This window comes from Schistocerca serialis, chromosome 2, assembly GCF_023864345.2.
Source record: "Schistocerca serialis cubense isolate TAMUIC-IGC-003099 chromosome 2, iqSchSeri2.2, whole genome shotgun sequence".
Lineage (NCBI taxonomy): Eukaryota > Metazoa > Arthropoda > Insecta > Orthoptera > Acrididae > Schistocerca > Schistocerca serialis.
Genome location: NC_064639.1, coordinates 725,349,423 through 725,369,951, shown reverse-complemented (window position 1 = coordinate 725,369,951; position 20,529 = coordinate 725,349,423). Strand labels below are relative to the sequence as shown.

At 39.6% G+C, this 20,529-nt stretch overlaps 1 protein-coding gene across 3 annotated transcripts in view; it reads left to right on the top strand.

The window, feature by feature from the left end:
- LOC126457927 (venom carboxylesterase-6-like) overlaps window positions 1-20,529 on the top strand; it is a 186,493-nt gene that overhangs the window by 5,781 nt on the left and 160,183 nt on the right. For all 3 annotated transcript variants that reach the window (XR_007585556.1, XM_050094623.1, XM_050094624.1), the window contains exons 2-3: window positions 7,233-7,367; window positions 13,701-13,857. Coding sequence is in view for 2 of the 3 variants with exons in the window: in XM_050094623.1 (XP_049950580.1) it covers window positions 7,233-7,367; window positions 13,701-13,857 (292 nt within the window). In the remaining variant the exon portion in view is untranslated. The remainder of the gene's footprint in view (window positions 1-7,232; window positions 7,368-13,700; window positions 13,858-20,529) is intronic.

Sequence of the window (20,529 nt, the reverse complement as noted above, 5' to 3'; positions counted from 1 at the left end):
ATGGTATATAGGGACACTGCAGCTTTTACAGTCAGTGTGATGGGTCTGTGTTGAATCCTTGGTAGCACATTTTCTGCTGACTTAACTGATTGCTGAGCTATCCAGTTGTGTATGTTAACAGGCTTGTATCCATGTCCCCGTCATCCAGTACTGAAAGAGACTGGTAATTTGGGATTATGTATAAGCTTGAGTCCAGCTCTTTCTGCCATCTTGACTTCTTCCCCATTGGAATCTGTCTCTTGGTAGCCCCATGTTATGCTGTGAATATTGAAATCACCATTTATGAACTTTATTGACTGATTTTTGGAAGTTACTTGGTTCTCTGAACCTGAAATCTGCACCAGGTGGCCTGTAGGTGGAGGTCATTGTGCATATCTTCAATTCATTTATTAAAATTTGTGTATTATCAATATGTGTGATCACTGATGATTGAATCATAAGGCCTGGCCTCATGACTATTGCACTCCTGTATTGTTTGTGGGGTCTTTCAGAAGCTCATATCAAGTCTTTGATTTTCAGTCTGTGGCTGGTGGTTCCTCTATGGGTTTCCTGCAAGATTAAAATGTTGCCTTTGCGTTTGCTGCACATGTCAGACTAGAAGTCCTTTATTTGTGTATGAACCTTCAGTGTTAACTGAAGTCATTTTTAAGGCTACTTCTGGAAAGGACCTTTTGTTTTATTTGTGTTTCTCCTTGGTGTATTGGATTTAAAAGGGTTAGCTGGCTGCATGCCATTTCCAGTCTTTATCTTTATTCAGTCTTATAGGATGCTCCTTCTGTGTCCCTGTGTAATGAATTACAATGTTCTATCTGGTCATATACTGATCTCTTTTTGAGGATATATTGGTAACCTGTAGATCAATAGTTTCACAGATTTGTTAAGTTTTCCCAGTTTAACATTAGCCAAACTTCTCCAAATTTTAGTCAGCCATGGAATAACCTTCATCAAAAGACAGTTGATTATGAGGAATAGTGTATGTACAGTACTGTAACACATTACTCTTTTATTTTAGTGGAAAGCTCATCTGATTCTACTTGATTATAAATTTTTAGAGACATTATGATTTTCACGTCAGAGGTTGTTAATTTGAAAACTTAAAGCTTGTGCAATTTTTCTTTGCTATTCAAGTTCTAAGGAGTGGTGAAAAATGATCCTTGTTGTTACAATTTATGAAGAAATTAATGAAGGATTTACATGTAGCACTGGAATCTGTAATGGTTTACAGAGACACTTTCTCTTCATTTCATTGCCAACTCCAATTCTTATTAGAGACGAAATGGCTTTCTTTCAGACTTTTCCATTTTAAATGAATATGTTTTCAACATGTTTGGAAGCTTGTACTACTTTGTAAAATGTAGTTTCATATATACTTACATATTAAGGAAATTCTGGTTTTGATTAATTTTTGTGTCCATAAGACGTTTCCTCTTCTTGATGCTATCCACTCTAATTCCTTTGTTAGCTACAATCTGTTTTTATGAGACTTTATGTTGTTTCTGGAGAGTACTTGGGTACTTTGTTTACCACTGTCATTTTACCCATTTTCTGCTCCAGCCTTGAATGATATGTGGAAGAAAAAGTGTTGGTAAGCCTCTGTGTGAGCTCCAGTATCTCTGTAATTTTACCTTCATGATCTTTTTGTGAGATATACATAGGAGAGAGAGCAATACGTGGGCTTATTCTTCTATAAATGTATGCTCTTAGAATTTTAACAATAAACCACTCCATGATGTGCAGTGCCTCTCTTGTAGCATCTGCCACTGGAGTTGGGTGAACATTTCCATCATGCTTTCATGCTTACTAAATGAACTTGTGACAAAATATGCTACTCTTATTTGGATATTACATAACTAATGATGAGGTATTGAATAGAATTGGGGAGAAGAGGAGTTTGTGGCACAACATGACAAGAAGAAGGGACCGGTTGGTAGGACATGTTCTGAGGCATCAAGGGATCACAAATTTAGCATTGGAGGGCAGTGTGGAGGGTAAAAATCATAGAGGGAGACCAAGAGATGAATACACTAAGCAGATTCAGAAGGACGTAGATTGCAGTAAGTACTGGGAGATGAAGAAGCTTGCACAGGATAGAGTAGCATGGAGAGCTGCATCAAACCAGTCTCAGGACTGACAACACAACAACATTTGGATATTCTCTGTTTTGTCTATCAGTCCTACCTCATAAGGGCTCCAGACCAATGAGCAATAAATTGATCATGTAATTAGTTTTATGTGGTTGTTCCACTTTAAATCACTCCATACACATACTCAAATATATTTAATGGATGTCACTGCTTCCTGAGATTGTATGGCAATGGTGTGTCCGTTCAATAAAGGGTCTTCTAGCCCATTTGACAAGCATGCGTTACATTGGCCTTGGGTTATTTTGGGGGTGAACTGCAAATCCCTGCACCAAGCATGGATCATTTGCAGGTCTGTTCATTTCATTACAGTTTGTAGCACTGATGCTTCTGGGAGCACCCACGTAATTTGCAATACCCTGCCACATAACCGACTATAGTGACACAAAGGTCTTGGTCACTTATTTGACTGGGAAAAAATATAACAACAAAAATCATTTACTGTCTTGTCATAGCATTTTAACCATGCCAAAGTAAGTTTCAACTATGCCAAAATAAATTTCAAAGCAACAGCTTGGACTTTGAAATGAATATAGATGTAGTAAAAATGCTGTGGAAAGACAGCAAACAGTTTTTGTCACTAAGTTTTCCTTTTATTCACATCACAGTTTGCAAAAATGTGTGCTATGACTACCATGAAACTTATATTAATGTTCATATTAATTAAGTAACTTGTTTCCACATGTGTACTTCATAATTACAAAGCTGTAAACTGACCCTTGCTGCCCATCTGCTCTTAACCAGAACTACTCTATTTTGCCATCATATTTAGGTTTCTTTCTATATTTTTCTCCAGCAAATTCTTTGTTTGATGTATGTGGTAAAAACAACAGCTTAACAGTGTACCAGAAGAAGCATTGTTATTTTTTATTCAGAGTAGCTGCTTTTCTTCTAATATACAGTTATAAAATAATTACTGTTGTGGTATCAGACACCAAATGCAGCATATTGACACCACATGTAGTGGGTGGGTGCCAGGAGGTGCCGTATTAAAACTAGGCGAGAACTTTCCAAATGATTTATTTGTTTCTACTACAGCGCCCCATTCATCTCAGTCCACGTCACAAGGTCCCACAATGCTGAGGCCACTGCCCCAGCGACCCAGTGCAACATGCTGCTGTGTGTTGGCCTTGTAGGACTGCATCGTCAGGGCTGCACCAACAGCCAGCTCAGTGGTCTTCTTCCCCGTTGACTCAGAGCTACTCCACTGAGAGCTGCTGAGCGGCCTGCTGCATCCTTTCTCACTGGCATAGCTGGTGGTAGTGAGCCGTGGAGTAGCCCGCTGATGGCTGGCTGGCGACAGACCCCACATCAGCCTCAGGGAGTCAAACCAATGACCTGCCGTGGACTGGGACGATGGCGCCCCATCTGTTGCTGCATGTAGCCCGCCAGTGTGATATGCCCCGCTGTCCAGGAGAGCTGCCACACTTGAATGAATCTCATTAGAAAACGGCACATATTTATACTTGGCTGTGCGACTCTGTTTTGCCAAGCGCGCCGATTCGCATCAAGTACGCGTAACACTTAGGTAGGCCAGTGGCCCTCTTCTGCCTGTGACTTGCACCATGGAAACTGCTATGCGCACCCTCTCCGGCAGTTCTATGCCCTTGTGGCCTCTACTTGCCTTCGCAACTAATGGTATGCGTAACTTACTGCAATCTGGCCCGCACCTGACTATAACTCGTGCTCTGAATATTGTACAAAACTAACTTTCCCTATCCTAAATGGTTGTGCTTCTACATTACTATAGTTTAAATTTGAATAGATTAGCAATAGTGATAATTTTTTGTTAGTTTTCATAGCAGAAGTATTCAGTAGCTGCTATTTTTGCCTGTTATTGTGTAACTCGACTCATTCAACATTCCTCAAGGCTCTCCTTCCTAATGGGATTTACAGAACATTATGTGTGAATGAATGGATATTACTTTCAACTTACATTCTGCCTTCTCTCACTGTGTGCCAACCAGTCTCCCTATGTTATACCTTTATTTCATTTTGATTATTTCTCTTCTCCCTCTCCCCTCCACCCCTCATCCACCCTCCCGTTCTTTTCACACTTCCATCTTCCCTCTTGCCAACTTATCCCCATCCTTTACTCACTTTGTTTTCTACCTCCAGCTTTCATTTCCTTTTGCAATCTAAATTTTTCCTTTAAATTGTAGTGCTTTTGCTGAACAGTGGTTATAACATCTGATTTGTACCAAAGATTTTGAATCTTGGCTAGGTCTCGAGCTGCATTTACTCCAGATAGGACATGATTCAGAGAGACTAGCACTATTTAGCTCACTACTAATTTTTTTCTGTTTTCCTATTCTGATATAATCTGGAGAGTTGATATTTTTATTTCATTTGTTTATATGTCAGATCTGTTTTACCAGCTGATAAGTGGACATTGCATTCCTGTTTGTGATTACATGACAACATAAAATTTTGATGTTAATTTATGTCAGTACTTTCCTTTGTAAGTTAAAAATTCCTTTTAAATCTGGAGGAGTCAGTAATAGGTAAGCAACATAACATGTGAAAAGCACAAAAACTCAAAATATAAATAATTTTGATAACAGATTAATACAAAGGAATGTGAGACTGTGTGAGCACCAGTACTGTTTTGCAGGTGTTTATACAGAGCTGTTCATCTCTGTCTTGCATATTTACTAACATGATACATGTAGACTGGTGAGCTGAGGATAAATATTATGCAATACATTTAGGGCTTGGTTTTATGAGATTTCTACAAAAAATGCACTTATTTTTAAGTTACTAATAACTTGAATAAACACTCTTCTGAATTGTAATCCCATAACTTTTTTTTATGAATTTTACCCTGTGGGTACATTGTTAGCATCTAAGAACTTTCACTCTGGGAATGTCTGTTATTCGATTGTCAGATCAGTAGTGCCACAACATTCTTTCCACCAGTGGTGTTAGTCGTACATAGTTGGCAAGCTAGCCTAACAGATATTAGAAGAGTCAACATCAAGTATCATAGTAGGTATATTTACCATTCCATTCATTTGTGAAATATTGTGGAGGCTGCTGTACCTGTCTTTGTCAAGGGCTGTTGAGTGATGGTCCTAGACTTGCTCATTCTCTGGACTTCAGCAGAATGTGGGTAGATCATCTTGTTTAGTTATAGTTGGAAGAACAAGCTGGTCATAGGCCATTAATTAGAGCACCTGATGATGACTGGCTCCATTATCAAAATATTATGCAGAAGATTAGAGGTGATATTTCAACTGGTCTGCTGAAAAATATTTTCAATCAGCCTCACTGAGAAAATTTCAGAAATCACAGTAAATATCCATTCTACGAATGATCACCCTTCTTGGATTCTGGCAGAGCCTTGCAGAAGGTGAGAGGCAGAGAGAGGTAGAAGCAGGCTGTAGTTTTGAGTTAGCCTGTGAATGTTCTCAGATGGCATAGCTGGAAGAATAATGTCTATTATAGGCAATTATCTAGAGTAAAGATACAGTTTACCCTTTGTAACCTATTGCGAATATCTAAAGATATCTGCAGATTTTGTTGTTAGTGATGCAACAATATACTAATATCATTAAACAGAGGTTGTTCCACTGTTTTGTTAATCTCTGTGTGGATGTAACTTCCAGACTCGCTTACATATCTGGACAATTATGTTCTTTGTGTGCTTTTACTGTGTTTTGCTTTGTTGATAACATCGCATGGAATCAAGTCATCCTACCATCTTTTTGTTTCTTTTTTTTTTTTTTTTTATTTCTTTGAAAACTGTGTGTTCTGACACACTGCAGTGCTACCCTGTAGATAAACACATGATAATAATATCTTTCTTTCTGACAATTGCATAACAGATACTTTGACAAAAAATTTGACTTAATCTTAATATACTCAAAATTTATTGTCATTGAGCCTAAAATGATTAGTTTATTATTGATAAGTGACCTGCTTAGTACAAGGCTGATTCTAAAAATAAGAAAGAAGTTTACAATTATGAAAAGGATAGATTGCTACTCATCAAAAAGATGACACATTGAGTTGCAGGCAGGCACAATGAAAACACTGTTACACACTGAACATTCACCCAAAGCCTTCTTCAGAAAAGAAGTTGGAAACACACACACACACACACACATCCACACAAGCAGGTACAAGCAGACTGCAAGTACATCCAGAAAAGCTGTAAAAAGCAGTCACGTGTGTATGAGGTGTGCCTGCTTGTGTGAATGAGTATGTGCGTTTTCCTTTCCTTTCTGGAGAAGGCTTTTGTCAAAAGCTCAGTGTGTACCTTTTTTTTCCCATTGTGCTTGTCTGCAGCTCAACATGTCATTTTACAGTGAGTAGCAATCTATACTTTTCATAATTGTTGATATTTCAACCTGGACTTTCCATTGTTTAGTAACGAATGTTTGTTTCTCCAGGCAGTTTTATTCAAGAAAACATACTTTGATGTCTTAGCTATTTTTGTATGTTGTTTCCATTCATATTTAAACAGGTGTTTCAGGTCAACTTTCTTATGTGCTTTGTATACTCAGTGATGGCCTAGTTATCGAACCCATCACTAACATCCCCTTTAAGTTTGTTGTCATTTTCATAGTGCTTTCTGCTCAAAAAATGCTTCAGTTTTGGAAAAATATGGTAATCGCTCAGTATAAGGCAAATGTTCAAAAACTTCCAAAGCAAGTCCTTCATTAATGCAGCAGAATGTGGGTGAACTTTATCGTGAAGTAGTACAATGTTGCTGGACGAAAATCCTTTCCATTTGTTTCGAACAATATGGCATGGTCAATTAAGGGCTTGGCAGTAGGTCACTGCATTTACAGTCTATCCTCTAGACCTAAAGTCGATCAGTAGGACACCCTTTTGGACCCTGAACACTGTGGCCTTAACATTTTTGGAGCTCAGAAGATGTTTGGCCTTTTTTGGTTTGCTGGGGATTGTGAACAATGCAATTACATTGATTGGTGCTTTGTTTTTGAACTTTTATGTGAAACTCAGGACTTCTCACCAGTAAAATCTGGTCAGAAACAAATTTGTTTATTAAACATATCGAAAAACTTTCAAAATTTCCAGATACTAAAAAGGCTTATTTTGTTATTTTATTTTACTTTTTTACAGCCACCACAGCCTTTGAGTCAATGGGATGGAATTAAGGATGCACTGGAAGAAGGAAACATTTGTTCACAAATAAATATGAAGGGCCAGTACAAAGGAAGTGAAGATTGCCTGTATCTGAATGTGTATTCTCCAAAGGTGGGAAATGAGGATGAACATCAAAGCTGCTTGTAGCTCTCTGCAATAAGTCAACAGCAGGATTAGTTTCAATTAGTTCTGAGATTGTACTGCTGGCATGAATCTTATACTAGTATGTAATGATTAATTGAGTTAAGGATATATTAGTGTTTAACTGTATAACAGAATAACATTAAAATGGAATAAATGAATTAACCATAGATACATCTACACCTACATCTACATTGATACTCTGCAAGCCACCCAACAGTGTGTGGCGGAGGGCACTTTACGTGCCACTGTCATTACCTCCCTTTCCTGTTCCAGTCGCGTATGGTTCGCGGGAAGAACGACTGTCTGAAAGCCTCCGTGCGCGCTCTAATCTCTCTAATTTTACATTCGTGATCTCCTCGGGAGGTATAAGTAGGGGGAAGCAATATATTCGATACCTCATCCAGAAACGCACCCTCTCGAAACCTGGCGAGCAAGCTACACCGCGATGCAGAGCGCCTCTCTTGCAGAGTCTGCCACTTGAGTTTATTAAACATCTCCGTAACGCTATCACGGTTACCAAATAACCCCGTGACGAAACGCGCCGCTCTTCTTTGGATCTTCTCTATCTCCTCCTGTAAGAGTAATAAAAAATCTATAAAAGATGAAAGATATTTCCTGAAATACAAATAACAGTATGAACAAAGATAACAATCCAGTACATAGGTGGTTAATATAATATATGTCGTCTTTTCGTTTTGGCCATCAGTTTAGTTTTTTCTGGTCTTTTTCCTTGTCTACTATTCATTCATTCTCATACCTCACAACTTTCTTTGCTCTTTTGTCTGTGCTGATTTTGTTCTGGGTCTAGTTCTGTTCTTGAAGCCTGTGCAAGCCTGCATTTTTTATTTGAAGCTCACCCTGTTGTATACCTCTAGTTCCTGTATTCCCATTTCTTCCAGATTGCTTGTGCCTCTTGGATCCAGCATACTTTGGTTCTCTTGTACACCAGAAACTGAGTTAGTTGCTGTGTTAACCTCCTCTGGTCCATTATAAGGATGTGTCCAAAGAACCTTTCCTGATGATGTCAGAGATTCTCTCTATCTCGGTTCACTCATCTTCTAAATTGACCATTCTCTGTTCTTCAAGATCCCAATATTCTCCTGAGAATCTTTTGTTCCACTAGTTCTAGCCTCTTAAGCGCTCCTGTTCTTGATAGGTTAAGAGTTTCTCCTGCTACAGGGTAGATCACTGTCTGAAAAAGTTTCAGTACTGATTAAAATAGTCTTGTTATTGTGGATGTTCATAATTAGTTCATATGCTAAATTAATTTTGTTTATTCATGCTCCTCTTGGAAATGTAGGGACAGCATTGCAGATGGCCTCACAGGCATTGGTACCATGAGATGGAGGAGCATGCAGTGCTGATGACTGCAGAAGAGCTCTGCTAGACTCTTCTCCCCTGTCGGTGTTGACCTGTAAGAACTCAAAAAAAGTGTTAGCGCATCTGTAAGAACATTGGCCAATATTCCTTTACCTATGTTTTAAAAAGTGTTGGCGCATCTGTAAGAACATTGGCCAATATTCCTTTACCTATGTTTTAAAAGTCCACACAAGTCTCTCAGCCTTGCCATTTGATCAGGGGTGGAAAGGTGGAGAAATCAGGTGCTGAATGTTATTTCTGCAGCAGAACTTGCCAAAAGCCTGGAGTGAAGTAATGGTCTATTGTCCAGCACCAGCGGAAGAGAAAGTCCTTTAATAGTAAAAATTCTGCTTAGTACTTTGGCTATAGTCTTCACACTCATATGCTGACAGTTGACCATGTACAGAAAATAGGAGTACAAGTCAAGGACAGTCAGCCAGGTAGGGCCCATGAAGTTGACACAAACCCACTCCCACCTGCATGAGGGCATCAGCCAACTTGAGAACATTTGGTAGGGAGCCACTTGCTGTTGTTCGCACCAATGACCATTGCAGACAAGAGATTTAACCTGCCAGTCTATACACGGCAAGTGTACACAGTGTTGGGAAAGCAGTTTAATTTGTAAGATGCCCCAGTGACTTCTGTGCAACAGCCATAAGATTGATGGGTGCAGAGGTTGCAGGTCCAGAGAAATCATTTATCTGTGGTTAGTATGATAACTCCATCCATCAGGATTAGCTGGTGGTGGAAGTGAAGTAATGCTGCAATGGGTTGGTGTTCCAACCATGTTGTATGTATCACTGTACCTGATGTAATGTCACATCCTTCCTCATGGCTGCAGCCAGACAGGCCCCCTAACAGGAAAAGGGTCCAGCACCTGTTGAGCCTCTTTGTTCAACTGAAAGCACAGGATGTTGTCTTGGTCGAACTCTGCATTGGCGCCTATCGGGAGACAGGACAGTCTGTTCAACTGAAAACACAAGATGTCATCTTGGTTGAACTCTGCATTGGGGGCCATCGGTAGACAGGACTTGGTGTCAATATTGGTGTGTTAAGTGGTTTTGCGGAAGTGAATTTCGTGATTGCAACTGCTGAGAAAGATGTCCAGTGCTGGAATCAGCGGGGAGTTTTAAATGCAGTCTGATGTTCAGAGCAGTCCATGTCTCTATGTGCCAAGATGAGCCTCAGGGCCACCATTACCTGTTTGCCCAGTTGAAATATGACAAAACATAGTGCTGATACACTTGCCTCCAACTGTACAGAAGCCACACCTCTCTTCCGTGGGTTGCTGAGTGGGAGCACAATCAAATAAATTTTCAGTAATACATTATTTTTCCCAAGAAGGGCTGGAGCTCCTTCAAATTTGTGGGGTGAGGAAGCACAAGGATGGCTTCAACCAGCTTCTGTGCGGGCTTAATACCTCTGCTATAGAAGATGTGTCCTATGTATTCCACCAGCAGTTGGAAAAAAAAGAAAAAAAAAGATTTTTCGAGCTTGAGGCCTTCGAACTGAAAGTTTCCTACATGTTCTTCCATTGTGGCCCCCTTCATGACAATGTCATTTAGATAATTTATGCAGCCTGCAACATCGTGCAGTAGTTACTTGGGAAAACTTTAAAAGATCGCTGGGGAACTGGCCACGACAAGAGCCAAGTGTTTAAAATTATGTAAAATGTGGTGAGTTGCATACCAGGACTTTCCATTCCTCATGTTGGGGTAGTTGTAAGCAAGCTTTGGAGAAATCAACTTAGAAAAATGTTGGCCTCCCATAAGTGCAGAGAAAAGCTCATCCAATTTCAGAATGGCATACATATCTATCTCTAACTGGGAATTGACTGTAACCTTAAAGTTTCCACACAGGCACAATTTACCAGGCAGTTTTTTCACAACAACCAAAGGTGTTCCTCACACACTTGCAGACAAAGGTTCAATAACATCCAAGTCCGTCTGTCTGTCTGTCTAGCTCATTTTTGAAAGCATCATGCAGTGCAAGGAGCACACGCCGTGCATGGAAGAAGTGAGGGTATGCTGATTTCTTTAATGTAATGTGTGCCATAAAGTTCTTCAATTTTCCTAGACCCCCAAGCAAAAATGTCGGGGTTTCCAATTCCTGAAATGGCACTTGTTCTGAGTCATGGATGAGAAATCTGAGAGCAGAAATAGTGCCAAGGCTGAAGTTAGTTCTCCATACCCATGCTGTGAAAAGCAAGGAAGCCGAGATGTCGTATGGCATTTTTGTACATTTCTGCGATTGTGATTGTCCTGTGAGTGAAATGCGTTGTTTGCTGTATGTTACAAAGCAGCAAGTAGTGGATTGAAGGGGTGGCACTCAAAGGTGGAGATACATTTGAAAGTTTAACAGGGACACAGAGTCACTGGTGTCGACCTGTAGCTGAACTTGTTTATTGTGCAAAGTGAGCATCATGAATGGTATCTTGGGTGATGCCACTGTGGTGTGAGATTCCAATAAAATCACATTAATGTCTATTAGTTCCTATCAAGGCAAGCATTGTTTGTCCAGAGCATGGCAGACAGATGTGAGATGCCCCTTCTTCCAGCATGCCTGGCACTGTGCCCACCTGTTGGGGCAGTCTTCTCTGACATGTCTTCAGACACAGTCTAGGCACAACAGAAAGAAAAAGTGGTTTGAGGGCCAAGACTTGTTTCCTTGTTTATGAGATGGAGTGGGAGTGCAGCAGTGTTTGCACTCTACTTTGCCTCATTTGCTGTTTTGGCAAAGTTGGATCCCTCCCTGGGTCTGATGTGACTGCTGCCAGTTCACCCCACAATTCTAATCGATGACCCACAGCCTGTGAAACTGACGTATTGGGCCCATTTTAAAATGTGCTGCAAAGTAGGGTCTTCAAATTGTAGTAGAGTTTCTGGCACATCTTTTTATCCAGAGCCACTCAAGGGATCATGTCACTAATCATCTCTTCTGCTACGATTCCTTACTTACTGGAGTCACAAAACAGCATTTCCTATTAAGTCCATACAGCTCAGCCACCAAAGTACAGCATGACTGATTAGGCTCTTTATGACACTGATAAAATTCCACACAGGATGCAATGAAATGGCAGTGTTGCTGTCTGTGAAAGTATGTGGTTAATAGAACCCACACTTCTTAAAAGGTCAGATGTGCCGGTTATGTGAGAGGGGAAAGTTTACACAATAGCTGGTGTGTACTGGATGAGATCCAGCACAGGAAAAGTGATTATACCAAGGCTGGATCCATTACCTGGAATGTGGTGACGTGTTACTGAATGCACTTCATGTATGCTTTGCATTCTTTTGCTGTCTCATAAGGCAGAAATGGTAGTAGATTTGTAGCCAATGCCCAGGAGATGAACACAGACAAAAAGGCTTCCAGATGTTTCTCTGACTGTAACTGCTGTCGCGGAAATTGCTGTAGAATGAATTCCATCAACCAACTGATGAAGTAGCTCATAGTGTAGAGTCCATGATTATGTAATGAATATGAAAATGCCCATAATTGTTGTCAATTATCTTGTAACTCACAACATATGAAAAATAGATGATACCTCCAGAACAACTACATTTAACAATCTCACCAAACTGTGGTTTGCAGTGCAGTTCTAGCTAGTGCAATAAATAGCACAATGAATGAGAGCAGAGTGAGGGAAATCACTGGGTGGTGATGAAATACATAAACGATTTATGCTTTGAACATAAATATACTATTATGTTAACATTTCTTTTCTGAACATTTTTGGACAATTTTGGTATAATAATTTTTAGTTCTGTTTGTAATTTGTCACATATATGTTTTTAAGTGAGGTTTGGTTTTTGAAAATGGAGAAAGTACAAATTGTTTATGGTGCATTTACAGGGTGTACTGAAACAGCAACTGTCTTAAATTTTTGTAATGTATTTTTTGTCTGTTACAGTATCACATTAAGAAATCAAAGCAATGATGTATATAAATATAAGAGAGGGAAACATTCCACGTGGGAAAAATATATCTAAAAACAAAGAAGATGTGACTTACCAAACGAAAGCGCTGGCAGGTTGATAGACACACAAACAAACACAAACATACACACAAAATTCAAGCTTTCGCAACCAACGGTTGCTTCATCAGGAAAGAGGGAAGGAGAGGGAAAGACGAAAGGATGTGGTTTTTAAGGGAGACAGTAAGGAGTCATTCCAATCCCGGGAGTGGAAAGACTTACCTTAGGGGGAAAAAAGGACAGGTATACACTCACACACACACACACACACACACACACACACACACACACACACACACATATCCATCCGCACATACACAGACACAAGCAGACATTTTGTGTCTGTGCATGTGCGGATGGACATGCGCGTGTGCGCGAGTGCACACCCGGGATTGGAATGACTCCTTACTGTCTCCCTTAAAACCCACATCCTTTCGTCTTTCCCTCTCCTTCCCTCTTTCCTGACGAAGCAACCGTTGGTTGTGAAAGCTTGAATTTTGTGTGTATGTTTGTGTTTATTTGTGTGTCTATCAACCTGCCAGCGCTTTCGTTTGGTAAGTCACATCTTCTTTGTTTTTAGATATACGATGATGTATATAAGTTGATAAGCCTCTGAGTTTAGTTGTTTGAGTGAATTGTGAAAAATTCAGTTCATTACCTTTGTTTAGTACAGTACAGTTTTCAAAACAATGATTTATTTATATATTCTGTTAATCTCCCTTCACACACACACACACACACACACACACACACACACACACACACACAATATATCAGCTGCAGAACACATGTAGCTTATGCATGGAGGACAAAGGGTATATGTATTTTAAAATAGATCTTACTTTTGTTGACACCTTGCTTTTCATTCTAGATTCAACATGTACAGTAATATACCATCTATACTATTATGTGTATCATGAATTTTGTTTCTCATTGTATTTTACCATTTGTTGGTGCCATTATTGTTACAGAGTACATCAAATGGTAATGGTTCAAAGGCAGTGATGGTATGGATTCATGGAGGTGGATTTACAATGGGATCGGGAAACTCTGATCGTTTTGGACCAGAGTTCTTACTTGAAAAAGATGTTGTGGTTGTCACAATCAACTTCAGATTGGGAGCACTGGGTAACAATTACTCTGATTTCTTCAACATTTCACAAAGATACTCCAAGTTGTAATACCCCCTCCTTTAAGTCTTCTAACATACTTATCCTGGCTGATACTGACAACTATCATGACCTATCCTTATGTGTACCACAATAAATATGTTAATAACAAAAATAATCAATTATTGACAATGTAATGTAAATGGATAGATGACAAGTCTACTCACCAAGCAGCGGCGAACCCCGGGTCAGGGGAGACTTACTAGACTGGATGAGAAGGAGTCTTCATTCACTCAGTCTCATCACAGACAGACTAAAATGGCTTACAGCAGCCTTTTTATATAGATTCACGATAATTAGGCCTGAATTCAGCTATTGTTGTTTACTAAGTTTTTGCAGATTGTAATTAAAGATTTGCATTTCTAAGTAACTGAATAGTGAAAGAAGAATCATTTGAATGTGGACTCTTAGATACAATGACTAGTTTTCCAAAGTATGTGATTCTGTTTCGGTAACAATGTTTTCACTAAGAATGCTTAATTACACCAGAACTAAATAAGTGCAATAGTTGCTGACATATTTTCATTGCTGATGATAAGAATACAGTATTTGCTTATATATCTCCTTGATCTATTTTATCAGGAAGTTAGTAATTGGGTATATGTTTACATATGATCCCCTGTGATAGCAAAGTTTCAGATTACTGCTGTTTTGAAATTTATGGTACTGTGCACATGTTGTATAAATGACACTGCTGAAGATATCATGAAATTCAGAAAAAAATATTAATTTTAGGGGGAGTAAAAACACAACTGCTTGCAATGATACACCAGCTATATTACATCACTCCCACTTTGTGTTATATAGACAGATATTTCCAGACAGCCAACTATATAATCCAATGTCTAGACAAGAAGACAGGTAATTTTTGTAAAGAATATCACACATTCAGATCCAGAATTATTTTGGTTGTCAAAACTGGCTGTAAACTGACAATACAAAGATACATAAACTGTTCAAAACATATTCGAGTACAAAATCATGTAAAAGAGAAAAAAACATATTTCCTATTTAAATTTTTGCCTTTGTAAATCAGAAATTACATAGCAAGAGAAAAATAAATTAAGAAGACAATATTTTCAACTGTTCATTTTATGTAAATATAAAAGGAAGCAATTTTCAACCTTCCAGTCACTTCACTTTTCTTTTTAATCACAAATACACTTTTCACTGGTACATTTTGCTGAAAATGAATACATACCTTTAACAGGTCCATCTGGTTGTCCCATATCCTCTAGTTTCAGCATTGTACACAGGAAGCAAAATGAAATGTTCTACTTTAGTATAAAAATAATTACCATAACTAAACCTACAGTAATAAATTTGCAGTTTTAAAGACTTATTATACAGCAGTATATATTTCAAATACATATTTCGTCAATTTTCACAGTAGTTTACTTCAAATAATACAAAGAGAATGGCATATGTTTCATGTCCACCAGCACTTTAACTCAAATCACTGTCTCAGTTCTCTGGACTTGAAGGTCAAATACCAGTTCTATATTTCAAATGACAAAGCACATATTTAACATATGGTTAAATCAGTTACTGTCATCAGTGGCTGGATGAACGAACTATCAAAATGTTTGAATGTATGAATATTATTTATCAGTCAAATATTACACACACGGAAAACATATGTGAACAACGACGTAGAATAACAACAGACTGAAATCAAAGAACATAGTCATGTAGTAAGTTCTGGTGCCAAAGGTGATGTTTGGTCATTGACAGGCACCTCAGGAGACCCCATCTGGCACTGCCCACCCAGTAGTGTGGAGGTGAGGCTGGACGTGAAGTAGTCCCATAATCACATTGGTGGACGGAATTGTTGGCCTGTGTGGGAGTGAGGCAGTTTGTCAGTGAATCCATAATTGAATGATGACAGGCACAAAGGAATATTGGTTGAAACTAGCCTGTCATCAGAGATTTTGGCTTAGATTCATTTCTCGTCTGCGTAGGTGGCAAGCTTGTATGTGTTAAGCTACGTGATGTGTGCCATAGGTGTGCCAGGGTGGGTGGTAGGAGTAGTGGTGATGATGAATATGGTGCCATCACAAATTTCAATGGACAGCACACCAGCGTGTAGGTCAACGATGTTGACTGTAAATGCTGTACATAGAAGGGTTGAAGGGGTCATGGGGAAGCATCACACAGTGGAGAGTTGTCATCGCACACACTGCTTGATATTTCACTGTTAGTGGTGCCTGAGTTGGAGGTTGTGTCACCTGTCACCTCTTTGTTGAAGGACTCAGTTGGGCTGGTGCTGTCATCCAGTATCAATGTGGGTTTCACCCTCCTTACTGAAACCACTTGACATTTTCCATTCTTTAGGATGTCTGTGGCATTTTACTGACAGCTGAGGACGTTGTGGGGACCGAGAATGGCTGCTATAATGCTGCCCAGACTGAGTCACCCCATAACATAATATAATCAAGTTCTTTATATAGGAAAAATATAACAGGGTTTGGAACCGCGGAAGAGGGGCATGAGTATTAGGTATGTGGTTGTGAACTCAGTCAACCAAAGTATGGAGCTCATCCTGAGCCAGGAGCTTGGATTCTTCTGCAAATTCATCTGGCAGAACCAAACGCTTCTTGCCGTAGAGAATGCTAGTGAACAAGGCTGTCAGGCCATCTTTGTGTGCCGTCTGATTGCCAAGAAGTATACATGGCAAGGCCTCCAACCAGGATCTGCCATGGCACATGAGTGTTGCTTCAAGTGTGCAATGCCAGCGCCCAACAACTCCATTGCTTTGTGGGGGATATGCTGACCTCTTAACTTGATCAACTGCAGACAGGATATAGCGATCAATACCCATCAGACATGGTGAGGAGTCCCAAGATGTCAAGATGGATGTGGTGGAGGCAGCCCTTAGGGATGTTAGTTAAATTTATCAGGAGGTGATTGTGCATGTTGTCTGACCTTGCTCCACTAACAGGGTAGACCAAGTCCAATTATGACGGTCACTCTTGATCCCTGGCCACACGAAACATTCAGTGATGAAATGAATCATAACTTTGATGCCAAGGTGGGCAATGTAATGGAGGGGTGCAAGAAACAGCTCACCAAAATGATGTAGGCATGAGTGAGGGAAGGACTCCTGTTGAGGTATCAAACAAAATTGGCAGGGGGGAACCGTGACTCAAAGGTTAGTTGCATGTGGAATCATGTTGTAAATTCGAAAGCTAGACATTATCCTTTTGAAGTCGGCAGTTTATTCATGTTAACAGATGCAGTGATGGCATTCACACATGACAAATAATCTGCAGCCACGTTATTGGTCCCTCAGATATATCAGATGTCCATAGAGTACTGGCCAATTAGGTCCATGTGTCAGAATTATCTCAAGCAAAGATCTTTAGCTGGGTTGTGGGTGGCACCCATAATGGGCCTATGGTCAAGGAAGTGTTTGACTGTTTTGTAGACCGTGGGAAGTTTACTGTTGAATGCTGACCACTTGCACTGCAAATTTGTCAGTTTTTTTAAAAGAATCTGAGCAGTTCAGCAGTGTCACTAATGCATCGTTGCAAAACTGCACCTATCAGCATATTGCATACGTGAGCTGTGACAGAGAAATGTGTGTTGGATACTAGGTGAGACAGTGTAATATCATAGAAGATTGCTGATGTGAGAGCCTCGAAAGCTTGGATGACATCTACTCGGCTGGATGTTGAACAGATGCCTTCAGCAGTCACAATATTCCCAAGGAAAGTTATGGTGTCACATACTAGTTGTGGTTAATTTTAATCATGTGGTCACATAGTGTAGCCTGTGCGTGAGCCAGGTGGTGTTCACATTCCTCGACAGAGGGAGGAAGAGTCAGGCATAGAGAAAATTGTTGCCATGTCTGGGCCATATTTTTGAGGGGGTAAGGCATAAAACAGTACCCAAAGGAGCCAAATGGGGTCATGAGTAACGCTTAAAGTTGGTGGTACACTTTACGACAGTCAAGTACACTAAACACACGAGCGCCTTTGAGAAGTGTGTGAGGCCTTGAATGTTGGGAGTCGAATAATTCTCCATTATAGTCTGAGTGTTCAAAGCACCATGGTCTCTGCACAATTGGCATGAATTTTTTTGTTTTGAGAATGAGGTGGATGGGAGATAACCATTTATTGTCCATAGGGCAGATGATTCTGATGATAAGAAGTTGTTGGATGATCACTTTCACATGATTTAATTTCCTCAGAATGAGGTGGCAGCCTTATGGTGCTGGTGTGTTCCTCTGTTAAGTTAATCTTGTGGCAAGTACCATTTGTAATCATGGCTACTGTAGCATCGTTCACTCACGCTGGAGGAAAACTGCTGTTGAGTTGTGGGGGAGGGATGTGCACTGGGAGAACACAAGGGGGAGGGGGGATAATGTCACTAACATGAGTAAGCTATCATTGTTGCAGTTGCTGAGCTGCTGTAGGGGGTGTGGTGGATGCTGTGGGTGTGCTGTGTGTGTGTGCATTGGCTGCGCAACACGCGATGAGCTTGCAACAGTTTTTGTAATGTGTCATCGATTAACCCTTAGAGCTTGATGTTGTGAGCATGGAGAGTGGAATCAGTAGAGTGCCCAACCATAAACTCAGCCAAGGAGGGTGCGAATCAGGCCATCAACATAGAGCACTCTGAGAAAGCGTGAAGCATTGGGTTCTGTGAACGTGCAGTGGCAGAGTCAGCGAGGCCAAACGAGCCTGGTATATGTGAGTCAGTTGTGTAGTGCAACAGAGATGCCATTTAGATGTCTGGAGATAAACCAAAGTCTCGGAGAAAGTCCATACCAAGCACCACTTCATTGGTATTGGTGACGTGAAATGTTCACATAAAGTTCAAGTCCAGTGTAAGGTAGACTTAAATCTCAGCTGCTCCATGCACTCCAATGTGACACTTGTTAACTGTGCATAGTATGAGTTCATTTGGAAAGATGTGAAGAGGTGCCCAGGATGTAAGGACATTTGCTGGCCACTGTGCTGGTGTTGACAGGGAATTGAATCTTTGAGTGTGCTCAGATATGTAGTCTCTCCTGCTCAAGCTGAGGAAATGTTTGATGAAAGATGATTGACAAGGCACTGCGTGGTATCATTGGGGACTGGGGTGCCTACACCGGCTCTTGGATGGAGTTTGGGAATGCACATGGTGTGCAACAGTTCCTCGGTGCATTGCCAAATGAGGTATGAAACCAGCAGTAGGTGGGCTGTTTGGGAGACATTGCATATGTTGTGTGCGGCCTCTGTTGAGCTTCGGTGAAAATTGTGCATTCAGTGTTGGCTTTGACTGGCATTGCTGTTGGTCAGAGATCCAGTGGAGGCAGTGCATGCAGGTTACTGCCAGGTGGCCACACATCATTGTGCTGTGTGATGCTTGCTCTTGTGTGTAACAACTGCTTGAAAGTAATGTGCTCCTAAAATAGTGTGAACATCTCGGAATTATTTTATGAGCAAAACATGATGTCATAGGAGCAACAACGTACATGACATAACATACTACTAAAAAGTCATCCATAAAATACATGAAAATGGCCAAAGGCCAAAATTATACAATCATACAAGAAACATAGAGAATGACAGCTGAAGGCATCAAGAGATCTTTCAAAAAATTCATCACAGTTGCAGACCCTGTCACATTGTAAATTATTGTAAAATTTTTGTTTGAGAAGTTCTGATGGCAGTTGCCAAATTAATTCTGTTGTTTCAATAATAACCAGATGCTGAAAAAAATGCACATTAATTTTTCTGAAAGTATTTTTGTCTACCGCTGTGCAGTTTTTTTTGGTAATGAAATACAAGTGCAACTATAGAATTAAATAACATTTAGGATTCACCATCTCATTGAAATTTTTACAAAATTATAGAAAATATTTTCCATCATGAGATAATCATCACATATGTCTCCTTTCTCGTCCACAAAGTCCCCATAATAATAAAATAAGAATCTTATTCTTTCAGAGATGTTTACATTTCACATTTTGGAGTTGTTTGTCTTCTCTCCCATGCAAATCATGTACTGGATTTGTTTGCCTTCTCTGTTGTGCATGTCACATTTTGGATTTTATTGGGTTCTTCTTGCACATTTCACAGTTTTATCTGAGAAGTACATATTTGAGAACTGACATCTATTCTTAGTACATGACACTAGAATTTAGGTCCCAGATTGGCCTTAACCTGCTACAAAACAACAAATACAGTGACTGCAATCTGAGTAGTAAAACATAATGACCACTTTGAATTACATACACAATGTTTAAAAACACTGTTACAAGAACAAAAAATTAAATTAATTAGAAAAGTTCCATTGTCACAGATAACTCTCCTAATGCAATTTCTTTTACTCTAACAGTGGTACTTAACATAGGAAAATGGAAAATTTTTATTTTGTTCCAAAATACTAATTGAACAAACATGGAAGCAAAATGACAAGACACTTGTTAACTAAAGAAAGATTTTCACTATTTTTTTCTAACAGTAATGTTTGTTCTTTAATAATTCAACTAATTTACGTAGCATACTTGTAACTAACAGTTCTGTTTCGTTTACTAAGCACATGTGGCAAAGAATGGTAATTAATATTCCCACTAACTTTCTGCATGTTTTCAAAAACAGAATAAAAATCACATGAGAAAACAAACTTCTATTAAAACATA